Source organism: Bos javanicus, chromosome 24 (genome assembly GCF_032452875.1).
Source record: "Bos javanicus breed banteng chromosome 24, ARS-OSU_banteng_1.0, whole genome shotgun sequence".
NCBI lineage: Eukaryota > Metazoa > Chordata > Mammalia > Artiodactyla > Bovidae > Bos > Bos javanicus.
The window spans coordinates 34,719,223-34,736,510 of record NC_083891.1 but is presented as its reverse complement, the minus strand read 5'-3'; the positions used below and the strand labels follow the sequence as shown (position 1 = coordinate 34,736,510).

General features: G+C 50.0%; 1 protein-coding gene across 15 annotated transcripts in view; it reads left to right on the top strand.

Moving 5' to 3' along the window:
- GREB1L (GREB1 like retinoic acid receptor coactivator) overlaps nt 1-17,288 on the top strand; it is a 245,933-nt gene that overhangs the window by 216,147 nt on the left and 12,498 nt on the right. For all 15 annotated transcript variants that reach the window (XM_061399778.1, XM_061399773.1, XM_061399774.1 and 12 more), the window contains 7 exons: nt 2,199-2,538; nt 6,815-6,930; nt 7,994-8,238; nt 10,983-11,554; nt 11,932-12,034; nt 14,530-14,685; nt 15,179-15,318. In XM_061399778.1, coding sequence (XP_061255762.1) covers nt 2,199-2,538; nt 6,815-6,930; nt 7,994-8,238; nt 10,983-11,554; nt 11,932-12,034; nt 14,530-14,685; nt 15,179-15,318 — 1,672 coding nt within the window. The remainder of the gene's footprint in view (nt 1-2,198; nt 2,539-6,814; nt 6,931-7,993; nt 8,239-10,982; nt 11,555-11,931; nt 12,035-14,529; nt 14,686-15,178; nt 15,319-17,288) is intronic.

Sequence of the window (17,288 nt, the reverse complement as noted above, 5' to 3'; positions counted from 1 at the left end):
TTACTTTTCCCCAGTCTACTAAATCTGTACCACTTGAGAAGACATTGTCAAAGAACTGAATAAAATCCACACTCTTGTCTCACTGACTGGATGATCTTAGGCAAGTAGCTGAATTTCTCCCAGTCTTTAAATCAGCATCCTTCCATGAGAAAGTGAATCAGAACCCAGGGAATCAATCCATGGTGTTTTCCAGCTCTAAGTACTTCAAAACCACAGTTAGCCATTTGCTGACCTGAACTGGTATTTGACCCTGGGCTTTCCTGTGCAAGGCTGGTGATGACTGTTTCACTTTAAATAGAATTATAAAGTGGAGCAAAGGTGAAATTGCCCTCTGGTCTACCCAGCTGCTAGGAGGCTGCCTGTGCCACCAGCCGGCATCCAGGAAGAAAGTTCATAGACCCGCCTTCCTTCTGCGGGCTCCACGGGAGGCCCAGCCAAGCTCCGGTCCAGGCCTGGCTTTCCCCAGGCCTGCTTTCTTGACCAGCACCTCTTCAGGCCTGCAAGTGGGTCCTCTTTACCCGTGTGTGTTCCGTCTGTCTTCTGGCTGGGTCTTATGAGGAATAGCACATAAATGAGAGGTTTATTTTCTGCTTGCTCTGTAATTGTAAAAAAAAAAAAAAAAACACAGCCGAGTTGGTCCAGTGGAAGGCGGTGAGCAGGGAATGCTGGGGTGAGTCAAGGACACCCCTGCTGTTTATTTCCCGGGGCTCCTTTCGCCCAGGTGGATGGGAGACCACACCACTAGGGGATGCTATTTCTCCAGCTGGCTCCAAGCTTCCTCCATTTTTATGAGAAGATACTGTTATTGCCCTGACTCAATGGACAGGAGTTTGAGCAAATTCTAGGAGACGGTGAAGGACAGGAAAGCCTGATGTGCTACAGTCCCTGGGGTTGGAAAGACTCGGACACGACTTAGCGACTGAACAACAACAATTGTTATTGCTACAAGGGAGCTGACCTCAAATTAGCCATAATAATTACTCTTTTTACTCCTTATACTTAACAGACATTACATTAATGTATCGGTTTCCTCAACTATAATTTTAAGTATCAGAGAAATAAGCTACCAAGCATTCTAACCCCAGGACAGCAGCAAGAGCTTAGAGTCTAGGGATGATCCTTTACGACTCTGTGGATAGTCTGAGCGGACCAGTGCTTCTCAAGATACAGTGTGGTACAGATCACCCGGGGACCTTGTCCAGGCTGTTTCTGATTCAGTGCACATGGGGTAGGAGGGTTTGGCACATCTGACAAGCTCCCCGGTGGTGATGCTGCTGATTTAGGGACCACTCTGGGAGAAGCTAGGATCCCTAGACTGTCCCTAAGCCTCTTGAACTCAAGGTACCTATCCCAGAAGGTGTTGTGAGCTCAGCTTTTCCTTCTAGTGATGTGGGCTCCAAGGTCATTCTTTTTTAAAAGCTTTAATTTTGTGTTGGGGTATAGCCGATTAACAATGTTCTGATAGTTTCGGGTGAACAGGAAGGGACTGAGCCATACATACGCATGTATCCATTCTCCCCCAAACTCCCCTCCCATCCAGGCTGCCACAGAACATCGAGCTGAGGTCCCTGCGCTCTACAGGAGGTCTCCAAGTTCATTCTTTTTTAACAAATTTATTTATTTTTAATTGAAGGATAGTTGCTTTACAATATTGCTTTGGTTTCTGCCATATATCACCATGAATCAGCCATATGTCTCCTCCCTCTTGAATCTCCCTCCTACCTGCCATCCCATCCTACCCCTCTGGGTTGTTACCAAACCTCAGTTTGAGTTCCCTGAGTCATAGAGCAAATTTCCTCCGGCTATTTTACAAACAGTAGTGTATTTGCTTCCATGCTACTCTCTCCATTCGTCCCGCCTTCTCTTTCCTCCCCCCGACCCGTGTCCATAGTCTGTTCTCTATGTCTGCATCTCCACTGCTGCCCTGCGAATAGGTTCATCGGTACCATCTTTCTAGGTTCCATATATATGTGTTAATCTCCGATATTTGTTTTTCTCTTTCTGACTTCACTCTGTATAATAGGCTCTAGGTTCATCCACCTTATAAGAACTGACTCAAATCCAGGTCATTCTTGAGCTCAAGCCCACCACCCACCACTATCCGCTTCCCACCCTGCTGGGTCTCCATTCCTACCACACAGCCCTTGCGATCCCAGGCCCCACGGCCCCCACGCTAGCGCCCCTGTGTTCTGTTGAAGGTACCCGAGGCTGCATAGCATGGTGGTTCGCTGCTACCTCCTCATCCAGCAGTACTCGGAGGCTCTGATGGCTCTGACCACCGTGGCGTCCCTGCGCGACCACAGCACACCAGAGACCCTCAACATCATGGACGACCTCCTCAGCTGCCCGGGGAAGAACCGCAGTGGGCGTGGACACATGCTCATCCTCCGGGTGCCCTCTGTGCAGCTGGCGATGCTGGCCAAGGAGCGGCTGCAGGAGGCGCGCGACAAGCTGGGGCTCCAGTACCGCTTCGAGGTGGTCCTGGGGAACCCCACCTCTGAACTCAGCGTGGCAGCCCACTTTGTGGCACGACTAAAGGTTAGCAATGGACAGACCTTCGCTCCGTTTTCTAGGACCCCCCACCCCTACCCCGTGCAGGCGGCTCAGAGGCCTGCCGTTTGCTAGAGTTTTGCACAAGTGTCACGCGACTTCGTGACAACGTTAAGGCTAAGCTAAGGGACGTGTCCACCTTCCTAGTTTATTAACATTTGGTCTGGGTCCCCCATGCTAGTGCATGCATGCAGTTGGTCTTCCATGCTCTCCGACTGCAGGTGCAAAAAAAAATGCGATGACCCAATTTCACCCCCTGTTTATTGACCTTGTTCAAGATTCATCTAGCCCACGGCCATCTGTTTTCTCAGAAAAAAAAAAAAAAAGGTAAGTTGTTCTCTCGGACCTCCGTGGGGGCACGCCTTTCAATATCATCCATTCACTGAATCTTTTCTGTCCACCCAGAGTCGGTAAAGTATCCTGTTTTCTCTTCAGGGCTCACAGAGGACAACTGCCCACCCTCTTGCATGTGGATTCCCCAACAGTTTGCTGTCTCTTTGTACTTGCTTTGGCCCCAAGCGCGGGCTGGACTGAGACTCTTCCAAGCCTGTGCATGGCTAAGTTCCCCACCCCTCTGCACGGGGAAGGCATTGCTTTTTCTGAACCCCTCCTGTCAGGTGTGGTGGGCGGGGGAGACTTCTTTGATCAACTAACCTAAGTCCCTACCTCATGCCCCGCTCAGATTTTTCTGGGGACTCTTCTAATCCAATGTGTCCCAGCTCTTTGACAGCACTTAATGAAATTCTGCACACCAATAGGTGTGGTACTGAGCAAGGTGCTCTATGTCTGGGTTAGATCAACATGGTTTCTGAACCTTGCAGAAAGTAAATACTGAGCTAACCTGGATAAAGAAAAGCCTACTTTGACACAAATTGTATAAAAAGAAAGCATGCAGTCTTAGAGGATTTACATTTCCATCTGGGCTGCAGTTTACCAACTGCAAAATGAGCGTTAGACTGCATGGTCTCTAAGGGCTGTAATTTGAACATTATTATTTCATATTCATAGAGCATTTTGCAAATGTAAACCTTTGTATTGCGTTCTACTACCTAACTCAAATAATCCAAAATGCAGACAAAATGTCTTGTATTAGCTTGATACACAGTTGGAACAAATAAATCTTTCTAAACATAGAAGCTCCTATATTTAGTGAAAGTTGTAACATTTACATTTCACATATGGATATATAGATATAACGTTCACAGTTTTGAATTAAAGTCATAGACCACAATATAGCAGTATTCCTGGGATAAGTAAGAAATGAGAATCCTGAAACTCTTCTTACAATACAACTTATTAGTTATGAGACAATTTGAATGATGCTAATGATGAGGAATCTGGACAGGCAGGTAATCAGCACCGCTCTGTGAGGTCTCACACACCTCCTGCAGGGAGATGTTCTAAAAGGCTATGAGTCTGCAAGGTCTTCTCTGGGTCTCCATTGGCACTGACCAGGTATAGCTGCTTAGAGCGTCTTAGGTCATTTGTTCAGACGCTTACTGCTACTGCTGCTCCTGCTGCTGCTAAGTTGCTTCAGTCGTGTCTGACTCTGTGCGACCCCATAGACGGCAGCCCATCAGGCTCCCCCGTCCCTAGGATTCTTCAGACAAGAACACTGGAGTGGGTTGCCATTTCCTTCTCCACAGACACTTACTAATTCAATGTAATCAGCAGTCTTTGATAATGTGCCCCCGTGGGCCGTAGTTTGAAAAACAGTCAATAATTGAGGTTCCTACCTGGCTGCAAGCACATCAGAACCACCTGCAGGGCTTCCCGGGGCTGCTGGGGCTGTGCTGTGAAGAGATCTCAAGTGATTACTTCTCAAGCAGTTACACCTCAAGTCGCATGAGCAGTGGCCAAGCACCAGCTACACAGAAGAGACTTCCAGGGACTTCCTTGGTGTCCAGTGGTTAAGACTCTGCCCTGTAATGCAGGAGTGCAGCTTTGATCCTCTTGGAACTAAGATCCCACATGTGTGGGGGATGCCTTAAAAAAAAGAGAGTTTACATATGTTCAAAATCCCTCAATCACATCAATCTATCTTTTTTATATTCCACCTTTTTTATTTTAAAAAATATTTATTTTTATTTATTTGTACCGGGTCTTTGTTTCTGCACACAGGATCTTTAGTTGGCAGCATGTGGAATCTAGTTCCCTGACCAGGGATCAAACCCAGGCCCCCTGCAGTACAAGGTAGAATCTTAACCACTGGACCACCATGGAAGTCCCTATTTTCCACTGGTGTGGAAGTGAAGATTTGAAACGTTCGCATCCTTAGTAAGACTGCCACTTGCCAGGTGGTCTCTGTTTCACCTACTGATCTCTAAATTATTAATACCAACTTCCTTCACCACTGACGAAACAGCACCAGGATGCCTTTTGTCTCTGCTGCTGCTGCTGCTAAGTCACTTCAGTCATGTCTGACACTGTGCGACCCCATAGATGGCAGCCCACCAGGCTCCTCCGTCCATGGGATTTTCCATGCCTTTTGTCTCTAGCCTTGGGTAATATCCAGTGCCTCTTTTTCCATTAGGGGGCCTTATTTTTGTGCTTAGCCTTTAGGTATTGTGGTTAACTTCTAAGTGATAATAAGTACTTTGGAAGGATATAAGTTTATATCTAAATAAGTTAGTCTGTCCAGAAGGCCTGTGAAGCTTTCGTTAGATTTCCTTGACCTTGAACCCCATATAAGCCCCTAAGTCAATGCTCTCTCAGTCTTTCGTGTTGTCTTAACTGCTTCCGTAGGAAAAGCTCCCTCAGGGCATGATAGACCCGTAGAAGAACGGCAGCCATCCATCATCAGAAGTAGCAGTGTGACAGGAAAACATTACATAGTGGGTTTGCCTTGCTCTGATTGCTCAAGAGTAAAAGTGGAATCTGTTTAATCATTTTTTGAAAATAATTCTCCTTATAAAACACGACATCTATTCTTCCATCATTATAACCCAACCTCATTCTTGCTAGAACCATGAAATATATTTGGGGAGACCCCAGAGTCAGGGATTCATAAGTCCAACAAGAAGGTTTATGAGTAAAATGATTCTTATTTGCAGAATTATTTGCTTTGACTTAGGTAATGTTCTAGTTCCCTTTGACATGAAAATATATGGAAAACTGAATTGGGGGTGGGGAGAAACTTTCTGCTAATGTCTTAATGTTTTTGACAGATTGGTTTTCTAAGACACAGAAAGTCTCAAACTTATAAATAGTCATGTAGATCCACTGAGTTCTCCTTGGCATAAAAATATATGACAAAAGATTGAGGTTTGGGGGCTCTTCCAGTTTTAAAAATTCTATGCATTTTACTTGAAGTAATTGTGGGTATATTTATTTCCAAGACTGGCTTTTATAGACATCAACAAACCAGTAACCAAACTCTGTTATATTATATCATATCTTACCTGATATATTTCTTTTTATCCCATGTTGGTTTTAGCAAAGGAAATACCAGTCTATTTAAAAATAACATTATATGCATCTCCTAATACCTCACTTTTCAGTCCTTGTTCCCAAAAACATCATCAGAAATGTCAGTTCATTTCTTATAATTCCTGCTAGAAAGCTGATATAAATCACAATTAGATGCTACACACTTCATAAAAAGTAGTAGAAATCACCTTATCCACTTAAGAGATGGTTTATTTTCTTTCTGCTCTAGAATAGAAAAAAAAAATCTGTAAGATCTTTTCACTTTCAAGCATCCTTCAAGTTGAGATTTTCTTCCTCTTGATAAATTCCTGTATTTGAGATTGTTCCATTTATTAAAGATATACACATGTGTGTATATGTATATTTCAGTTAATGTATAGAGGTGATTGTATATAAGTTTTGCTGTGATTATTTTATCAGTCATTTATAACCGAAATGGTCTTTTTTCAATCAATCAATCCCAAGAGTCTTTCCATTATAGAAAGAAAGTGTTGTACTTAAGAGCACTGAGTCAGGTAGTTTAAGTAGGGTTTCTGTAAGGTTTGTACCATTGGTGGGATATTTCACATTGTATATTTCTTTGATGTGCATGGCTAATACATAATATATTCATTAAGATCTCCTGTTTACCTTATTGAGATAACGTGAAAGCCCACATTCTTCTAGAGTACTTGGTGTATTCTTTTCAGTAGCAATTAAAATATATGTATACACACAAACACACTTATTGGAAGTCATTTGGAAGCACAGATGTGTGTAAAATCTGACTGTAGAAACAAAAAAGGTGGAAATTCAATGAGGGGTTTTAATTTTATTGTTGGGTCCCCTTCTACAGACCTGGAGAGGAAATGAAGCAGAAGAGTGGGTCCCTCGGACATACCAGGATCTAGAAGGTCTGCCTTGTATTGTGATATTAACTGGCAAAGATCCTCTTGGAGAAACCTTTCCCAGGTACAATGCCAATCACTAATTCTCATTTCCCATTGGTTGCTTGGCTGAGCTGACGGTTAAAACTTAGCTGATGCTCACCCACTTCCTTCACTTGGCAAGTGAGAAGGCAGTTGTTTTACTCGGGGATGTAAGAAATTTAGCCTTCTTGGATTCTTTCAACTTTCCAGAGATTGCCTAGCAATTTGGGGAATGAGAGAGAAGCCCGGGAGGAGAAGTGTTTATGCATGAAAGCTGGGCAGCCAGAGGGGCAGGGAGGAGAAGCATTGCCCCCACTGAGGAGCTTTTTGGATGAAGTGTCTCTGTTAGGCTGCTGTTCCCTCAAGGATCTGGGGCCTGTGGGTTGGAAGGCAATAGCAAGAATAGTATTGTTGTTTAGTTGCTCAGTTGTGTCCAGCTCTTTGGGGCCCTGATGGACTGTAGCCCGCCAGGCTCCTCTGTCCATGGGATTTTCCAGGCAAGAATACAGGAGTGGGTTGCCATTTCCTTCTCCAGGGGATTTTTCCAACCCAGGGATTAAACCCGAGTCTCCTGCATTGGCAGGCGGATTCTTTGCCACTGAGCCACCTGGGAAGCCCAAGAATAGTCACAGCATTCACTGAGTGCTTGCGGTGAGTTAAGTGCAGTGAACGTAGCTCAGTCATGTCTGACTCTGCGACGCCATGGACTGTAGCCCCCAGGTTCCTCTGTGCGTGGGATTTTCCAGGCAAGAATACTGAAGTGGGTAGCCATTCCCTTCTCCAGGGAATCTTTCCAATCCAGGGATCAAACCCAGGTCTCCTGCCTTGCAGGCAGGTTCTTTACTGTCTGAGCCACCAGGGCAGCCCACTGGGTATTGCTCTAAACACACTGCTTGTGCCATGTCATTCATTCCTTGCAATAATTGTCAGCTGGGCACTGTTACTCTATTCCATGTGTGGAGAAAGTGAAGTGACTGTCCTGCGGCCCTAACAGCTAGGAGGTGGCAGCACTGAGGTTTACATCAAGGATCACCTCACCATTTTGACCGCTGTCAGCCACACGTAAACGCTGTGCGCCTCACCAAAGACACCATTACTTTGTGCAGGTCTCTAAAGTACTGTGACCTCCGGTTAATTGATTCAAGCTACTTAACCCGCACGGCCTTGGAGCAGGAGATGGGGCTGGCCTGCTGCTACGTGTCCAAAGAGGTGATCCGGGGGCCTACTGCCGCCCTGGACCTCAGCGGCAAGGAGCAAGAGCGAGCTGCGGCCAGCGAGAATGACACCGAGGAGCTGCTGATCGACCTGGAGAGACCCCAGAGTAACAGCAGCGCCGTCACGGGAACTTCAGGTCAGTACTTTCTCTCTCCAGGGGTTGGGGCAGGAGAGAGGAAGGGGTAGAAGTAGGGAAGGCAAAGGCACCTGCTGCCTCCCATCCAGCTTTCAGAGCAGCGGTGGCTGACCTGGGCATCCCATCCAGACCTCAGTCCTGGGGAGACGTAGTTGACAAATGTGAGTCATGAGCAGCCACAAAACATTTGCCTGGAAAGCACTTAATGAAGAGCTTGCTAATAGGCTAAATGCACGCGTGCACGCTGCATGCTAAGTCACTTCAGTCACGTCCAACTCTTTGTGACCCTATGGACTGTAGCCTGCCAGGTTCCTCTGTCCAAGGGATTCTCCAGGCAAGAATACTGGAGTGGGTGGCCATTTCCTGCTCCAGGAGATCTTCCTGACCAATAGGCTAAATACAATAAGTAAATTTCATGAATCCTCACTAACACCACGTCTCCTAGTCTCTGCACCCTAATCATCTTATTGATATTACACATCTGATATTTGCACAAAGGCCTTCTTTTCCTTCCAGACCCTGAAGTGGTTTGTGCTAATTGGCCTAGTACCTGGCACTGAGTGTGTGTTTGTTTGAACGAATGAATGAGTGACTTTTCCCCCAAGTACCTAAATGGCAAGTGTTTATATACAGAAGGCTACTCTGGGACCACTGGTTGATTGGGATGATCCAGCCTACAGCCTACCAACTGCCCTCTTATTATGTTACTGTGTGGCTGATGGCAGTGCCTGGCATGAATTTTCTTCTGCTAAATAGTATTAAGCAAATACAGCATTATTTCCAGGACTTCCCAGGTGGCGCTAGTAGTAAAGAACCCGCCTGCCAATGCAGGAGACATAAGAGACATCAGTTCAATCCCTGGGTAGGGAAGCTCCTCTAGAGGAGGGCATGTCAACCCACTGCAGTATTCTTGGCTAGAGAATCTCATGGACAGAGGAGGCTGTTGGGCTATGGTCCATAGGGTCGCAAAGAGTTGGACACGACTGAAGCAACTTACTCCCCACACACAGCATTATTTCCATTTTTTTTTTCTGATTGTGAAAGTTATAATAGAGTTTAATATAGAAAACTTGGAGAATGTAATGAAGTATAGAGAAGAGATGAAAAATGAAAATCCCACAACAGAGGGAACCACCATTCACGTTCCTTCTGCCCCGTGTTTCCCTTCTTTTACCTCATGACACTGACTCACACACATGCACAAACACACACACACCCCTTCTGAATGGAAAAGGCAGGTATCTGTGCCTGGAAGAGCGTGAGGACTGTCTTACCGAGGTCTGCTTCAGTCATGGGTCAGGGCTGTACCCGCCACCCTCTAACAACAGCCTCCCCGGTTCAACTGCCTGGTAGACCAGTTCAGAATAAAGGAGGGAGTTTGGGAAGATGGTAAAGGGTAACAGAGGAAGGGGAAGAACACACCTAGAAGCTTTTCCACACCAGCCAGCATCGGTGAGGGAGAGGAGGAAGGTGGAGCAGGGTGGGGTGATTAGAGTCCACTTCCTTCCTGTGCTCCTTGATCAGCCCCCTCCCTTCCCTAGGCGTGGAGAGCTGCCCCACAGACTCTGGATTCTGGCCTTGCTCTCATGAACTCTGCTGTCTGGAGTTCCCCCTCCCCAATCTTGGAGGACCCAGGTGCTGCCCTCCTACACACACCACCCTACCCACCACCCTACCAACCTCCAGCTGACTTTCAGGGTCCTCAGGGGGTGCTCATTGCCCAAGGCATTCAGGCCAGAAGACTCAAGGGCCTTGAAGGCAGAAGAAAACCATCATGCAGAAGTCAGCTGAGCAGCGGTGATGGATGGGGTCAGGAGCCTCTGGTTACTGGCCCTTCACCTAGGAGCTCCCAAGGTTGGGATTTGCCTGGGAGGCACCAGTCTGAGCAGAAAGAGTCTTGTAATTCGATTCTTGTTTGTCTTCAAACCACTTGGTCGCTCAGTCGCGTCTGACTCTGTGACCCCATGGACTGTAGTCCTCCAGGCTCCTCTGTCCATGGGATTCTCCAGGCAAGAACACTGGAGTGGGTTGCCACGCCCTTATCTTCTCAACCCAGGGATGGAACCGAGGTCTCCTGCACTGCAGGTGGATTCTTTACCGTCTGAGCCACCAGGGAAGGGTGGGGGTGGGGGACATTTGCGGTGAGTTGGCTGCAGGTGAGCAGATCTCCGGCCCTGGGGTGTAGGGAGGGAGGAGGTTACGCCCCGCCTTCCCACGCTGGTCCGGTCCGGGCATCTGTGGAAGGGGCTGCACCCTGGGGAGCGTATCCACAGCCAGGAGGGTGGGGCCTGGGACCCCAGAAGGCGGCGAGTGCCAATGGACAGGATTTGGGTGTGGAGCGTGTGTTGGTCAGGGTTCTGGAGTGATTCGGACGGATTATCCAAACAACCTAACCAGAGGAGAGTTTAATAACCCGCTATGTACAAAGACGCGGGCAGGATGGAAAAAAGCAGCAGGAGGCGGCGGGGTGGTCGGTCCCAGGGCGCCGGGACTACCTGCGGCCTGAAGACGCGGGGAGGGTCGGACGTGGGTCCAGGTTTCTCCTGGCCGCCCGGAGGAAACCGGGAATAAGTGGCCATTTCCGAGCCCACACAGCAGCCAGGGCCGGGGAAAGGGGACGAGAGGGGGGCGGCAGGGCGCCAGGAGCAGAGGGGCGGCCCGAAGCCCGAGCGCCGCCTGGACCCCAGGGGCTTCCCCCGGGGCAGGGGCGGCGGTGACAGCGCGACGTGTGGGTCCTCTTTCAGGCTCCATCATGGAGAATGGGGTCAGCTCGTCCAGCACCGCCGACAAGTCCCAGAAGCCGCCCCCGACACCCAGCTTCCGGAGCCCGGTCCCCAGCGCGGGGCTGGACGAGGGGCTCTCGGCCGGCCCGGCGGGACCCGGGGAGCCCCTAAAGCAGGAGTGCGACTCGCTGGGGCCCCCGCTGGCCAGCAGCACCACCGCCAAGCCGTCGCCGTCGTCATCGGGGCCCGGGGCGCTGCCGTGGCCCGGGCCGCCGGGCCGGGCCGGCCGGCCCCCCCAGGCCGCGCTGCCCCCGGTGGTCATCCTGTCCAAGGCGGCCTACAGCCTTCTGGGCGCGCGGCGGGGCGGCAAGCTGCCGGCGGCCGCGGCCCTGCTGCCGCACCCCGACGTGGCCTGGGCCAGCCCGCTGCGCCCGCCGCCGCCCGCGCACGCCGGCCCCGAGGAGCAGTCGCTCTACTACCGCCGCTGGACGGCCGCGCGGCCGCACCACGCCGACCACGGCAACCCGCCCGACCCCGCCTCTGGCGCGCGGGCCTGCCACCCGCGCCGGCTCTTGCTGAGCGGGCCCCCCCAGGTAGAGGCAGGGGTTCGGGGTGGGGGACTGGGGTGGGGGAGTGGAGGTAGGGCGCCGGGGCAGGGGTCTGGGATTGGGGGATCGGGGGTAGGGCGCGGGGGCAAGGGGCTCTGGGGTTGCGGGGTCGGGGGGTCGGGGTAGGGCCCGGGGGCAGGGGTTCTGGAGTTGCGGAGGTCGGGGGTAGGGCGCGGGGGCAGGGGTTCTGGGCTTGGGGTCGGAGGTAGGGCGTGGGGGCACGGGGTCTGGGGTTGGCGGTGTCTCGGGTCGGGGGGCGTCGAGGTCCCACTCAGATGGAAGGAGTCCTTGGAGAGCCCAGGTGTGACGTCCCTTTTCTCTTTTCCTCCCCCTCCCCGCCTACAATTCGACACCCGCCCCAGGTGGGGAAGACGGGCTCCTACCTGCAGTTCCTGAGGCTCCTCTTCCGCATGCTCATCCGGCTCTTGGAAGTGGACGTGTACGACGAGGCCGAGATCAACACCGGTGAGCGCCGGGCGTGGCGGTGCGGGCTATTACCACCACATCCCGGGGCTGTCCGCGGCCTCCAGGGGGTTAGTGCAGGGTTATTGAGAAGTTAGAGGCCAGGAGCCAGCAGAGTTGTAAGATGCCCTGGCCGTTTAGGTCGGGGTGTGACTTCCCCTCCTTTGAACCTCGACCCCCACTGTGTCCCCCGAATCGCTGGGCACAGAGGCATCTTATAAAGCCCGTCAGGTGGGTTCACTGCTCAGATGGTGACACTGCTCAGGTTTAAAATTAGTAGACTGCAGTGTTCTATGGCTTAAGGGTCCAGGGCACATTTTATACTCCATCAGGGTAACCTTATGTTTTGCCTACTGGCTGCGAGTGAAGGTGTGTGGATTACTACCCAAAGGAAAACTTCCTTGAGCAGGACAGAACCCTGGCACCATCAACAGCCCCTTGGGACTGGCAGAAGGATGGAGGGCCTGGTGCTTGACAGGCCATCCCCAGCCCGCACCTCCTGCCACCCTGCTGTTGCTTGTGAGGGAGGCGGTTCCCCTCAGCCGGTGCAGCAGGGCGGGAGCGTGGCATGAGCAGGGGTCAGCTAGCATTAGCCCTGCGGCCAGGGGAGGGTGGCTTCGCATCTCAGAGGGACTGCGGTGCTGGAGGAAATGGGGTGGGGGGGTGGGCAGGAGTAGTCATGGGTAGACGTTTTTCCCAAGCCCCTGAAAGATGAAGGTAGAGAAGAAAAAGGCCTTGTGTTGTCCATCACATTCGCCCTTGGAGACCTCCAACTCGCTTGCTTTTCCTAAACAGTTGGACCTGTCCTGTGACCAGCCCAAGGGATAGAGCAGTTCAGAGCCAGACTAGGTAAAATCAGTCATGTTTAATCATCTTCCTGTGGCTTTTGGTTCAACTTCCATCCTCCATAGTTTACGTGCAGGATTCCGGACAAACGCACACAGTCCTGTCTTCCGGTCCACATCTCCTTGTCTGCGTGCCCGGCTGAGCTCTAGCAGACCCCAGGCCACCAGAGGGGACTGAAAGACTCCGGGGGCTGCCCAAAGCAGGCGGGGCTACAGTGCAGAGCCGAGCTGACAGGGAGTCAGGGGCCGTCATCCCATTGACCCCCACCTCCTAGGCTCCTCGGAAGAACGACACCTTTAATTTTCATCTCAGATTCCCACTACAGAGCCTACAGCTGTGAGAGTCAAACCTGGCCTTTGTGATGAGCAGCACTGTTTGGCTTTATTCCTTCACCCTAATTTTAGTGCCAGTGAATGCAATGGTACACTGGAGAGGCATGGGGATGTGTTTTTATTAAATGAGAGTAAGCTCTAACTTTTAAATACAATGCACATTTTTAAATGAAACCTAAACTTTAAAAAGGTCCAGGATGTAAAAATAAACAGTGTTGTGCTTAAAAGGTAATACCTGAGCTTCTAGCTTGTAGGCTTTTGGCAGAGGGGTGTTTTTTTCTTTGTTTCTCCTTTTGAGGGCTTTCCCAGTGGCTCAGATGATGAAGAATCTGCCATAATGAGGTTTAAAAAATTTGGACATAATGAGACACGGGTTCAATCCCTGGGTTGGGAAGATCCCCTGGCAAAGGGAATAGCAACTCATTCTAGTATTCTTGCCTGGAGAATTCCATGGACAGAGGAGCTTGGCAGGCTACAGTCCATGGGGTTGCAAAGAGTTGAACACAACTGAGCGACTGACACACACACACACACACACACGCACTCACACGCACGCTCCCTTTACACTGTCTTAAGCTGATCTTATAGTTTTTATTATTAATAACAAATATCACCTATTGGAAACATACCATGTGCCCGCCACATGGTGTTAGCACTTTCAGTATGCCATCTGGACTTCTTAAAACAATCAGGGAACCCTAAGAAATGAAGGTGCCTGCAGGTGTGAAGTCACAAGATCGGCGGGAGCAGTGGCCTGGACTCAAACCCAAGGCCCCAGGCTCTCAACCTGGTTTGCATGTCGGAAGCACTGAAGGAGCTTTAAATATGACGAGTGCCTAAATAAGGAAGGTGGTTCTAGGCTGTGTGGCCTGAGCACAGGGGTTTTACAAGCTCCAGTGGATTCTAATAAGCAACAGACACTGTGAATCTTGCTTAATGAGCCCCTGAAATCCTTTCAGCTGTCGGCATCTTAAAACCCCATGACTAAAACTCTTGTGATAGGATTCAGATCATCCAAAGTTAAATAAGATTTTAGGGACACTTGGGGGTCAGGCGTGGGAGACTGGTGGATCTCTTAGACTTGGGAGTTTCTGGGCTGGGTGTGTAGAGGCTAATGGGGACCAGTGAGGGCCAGCATCCCTCCCAGCAGGTCTGAAGGACACTCTGCACCCCTCTCCCCTGGACTCGGGAGCTCATTTCTCAGAAAGGCCTTTGTCCACCTACCTGGGCTGTATGTTTCCCTGACACTTGGGTGAGAGGGAGGGAGGGTGGCCAGTTGGTCTGATCGGGCTGCCCTGTGCACTTTCCTTCTTGGCCTAGATCACAGCGAAAGCAGTGAGGTGAGCCAGTCAGAGGGCGAACCCTGGCCTGACATCGAGAGCTTCAGTAAAATGCCCTTTGATGTCAGTGTGCACGACCCCAAGTACAGTTCGATGAGCCTGGTATATACTGAGAAGCTGGCAGGGGTCAAACAAGGTCAGTGTACGTGGAGCCTGAAGGTCGAGGGTTCACCTAAATGAGGGCGGGAAACCTGGGGCCGTTTACTCCTTGAGAGCAGCTTAAGTCATACTCCTTTGCATGTCTTGTTTTATTCACGTGAATGTCACCTTTTGGGCTTCCTGGGTGGCTCAGTGGTAAAGAATCCACCTGCCAATGTAGAAGACGTGGGTTCGATCCCAGGGTCAGCAAGATCCCCCTGGAGGAGGGCATGGCAACCCACTCTAGTATTCCTGCCTGGAGAATCCCATGGACAGAGGAGCCTGGTGGGCTACAGTCCATGGATTTGCCAAAGTTGGACGTGACTTAGCGACTGAACAACAGCAAGGTCACCTTGTAATTTTCAGAGCTGCCTCTCAGGGCATAAACTGCAGAATCCTAGGAAAAGCCCTTCTGGGGGTGGGGGACTTTTTGCCCAGGCATAGGGGCTTCACACACAGCATGGGAAGGTGTTTTGTCTCTTTTTACACAGAAGCGATAAAGGAACCCAAAGCTGAGGAGCCCCGGAAACGAGAAACCATGTCCATGATGCTGACCAAGTACGCGGCCTACAACACCTTCCACCACTGTGAGCAGTGCCAGCAGTACATGGACTTCACCTCTGCCCCCCAGGTGCGGCCCCTGCGCTCCTGCCTGTTACCCAGCCTGGGTTCTGTGTGCGAGAGAGGGAAAGCCCCAGTTTCAAGCCCTAGATGGCTTGTTTGGTTTTTAAAAAATATTTATTTAGTTGTGTTGGGTCTTAGTTGCCACATGCAGGATCTTTTCATTGCTGCGAACAGACTCTGAAGTCGCGGTGCATGGACTCCAGAGAGCGCAGGCTTCGGTAGTTGCAACCCGTGGGCTTTATAGCTGCCCTGAGGCATGTGGGATCTTAGTTCCCCAATCAGGAATCAAACCCACATCCCCTGCATGGCAAGATGGATTCTTAACCACTGGGTCACCAGGGAACTTCCAAGGATAGCTTATTGATGAGATGGAGCCACTCATTTGTGAGCAGAATGCATGAAGCAGTTGATAAAATGACTTTGGGTTTATTGGGATTATAGACAGGGGAGAAAGAAACTGATTTGTGTCTTAAGTCACTTCATCAAATGGTTACATGTGTTGTTTTAGAAAGTAACTGGTATGTCTGTGATTCTGAAAAAGCTGGATATTACAGCATGTTTGACAAAAGGGTCTCTTCCCCTCCTTCGGGTTGTTGATGAAGATGGTGTTACTATCTGCAAGTCCGTAGGGTGTGCCCTGTGAGCTGTGATCTGCACAGACCCAGTCTCCCTCTTACTCCAGCGTGGGGTGGTTTTGACCACAGGCACACAGAGGAGTCAGCGTGTGCTCTTTTACCTGGAGAGCACTGAGAGGTAGAATGCAGAAAGTGAGCAAGTACCCCACGCCGCTGCGCTCCTCATGGCCAGAGCATCTTTAAGCACAGAGGATGGGAAAGCAGCCAGTGATGGTTGTATCCAGCGCCTATGTGGGGGCTAAGCTCCACGCTGCTTCCCCACTTTATCTTCTTGACCTTTAGCGCTTGGCCCTGAGCGTCTGGAACAACTCTTCCTTTCTATAGCATGTGCTGGGTGGGCGCCTGGCTTCCTCCCCAGACTTGCTTCTGCGCTGGAGGATCTGGTCTTCTCCATTTTTCCCAGGGAACCCAGAAGGATGTGCTGGTCTTTCTGCTCTTCTGCTAGAAGTTACCTTTCATACCCCAAATGGTTTCCTGTGTCATTGAAAACTTTCAGTGGACTGTTTGAAATCAGCTCGCAATGCTTTATGGAATATAGATGATACAAGCCCCTGATATGAATCATTAGAAAATTCATTTTTTAGACAATATATTAAAAACCTTCTATTTAGTTTCTGTGTGATTACAGTACTGCCTAATACTTGTAAAGCAGAATGGAAGAGATCTTAAGGGGAGTGTTACAATATTATTTTTCTATGAAATGTAATATTTAGGTTGAACCTCTTGGGGAGGCTACCTGGATTGTTCTCGTGCCTGCTGACTAGTGATGCTCTCTTTTCATTAGGCCAAATATTGTCTGCATTGTAAAGACCTTTATATAATTATTCACTGAGGTGGGTTATGAGAGAGTATGTCAACTTTCCAGCAACTTAAAAAAGATGTTAGATTTGTATGTGGCTTGGATGAGTCAAATGTCTCTTCTGGAAGCCAGAGTTCTAGGGTAAGTGACCATTCAGACATCTTCAGCTTCCAGTGTAGCCAGGAAAGATGGGCCCACAGGCGTGTTTTAATGATGTCAGTCTTAATAGTTTATTTAGGAAAAATATCATTTGACCTGACCCACTCAGAAGAGGCTCCCTCGGTCAGGAAGATCACCTGGAGGAGGGCATGGCGACCCACTCCAGTATTCTTGCCTGGAGAATCCCATGGGCTGAGGAGCCTGGTGGGCTACAGTCCAAAGGGTCACAGAGCTGGAGACGACTGAAGCAACTTAGCGCACACGCATGCACAGAGAAGCGTTTTCCCCCGTAACTGGGCACCTTTGGGAGTGTTTGCATAGCAAGACCTCCCAGAGGCATACTGGACCTCTGCAGGCCTGAGCACCAGTGGTTCTAAGAAGGTG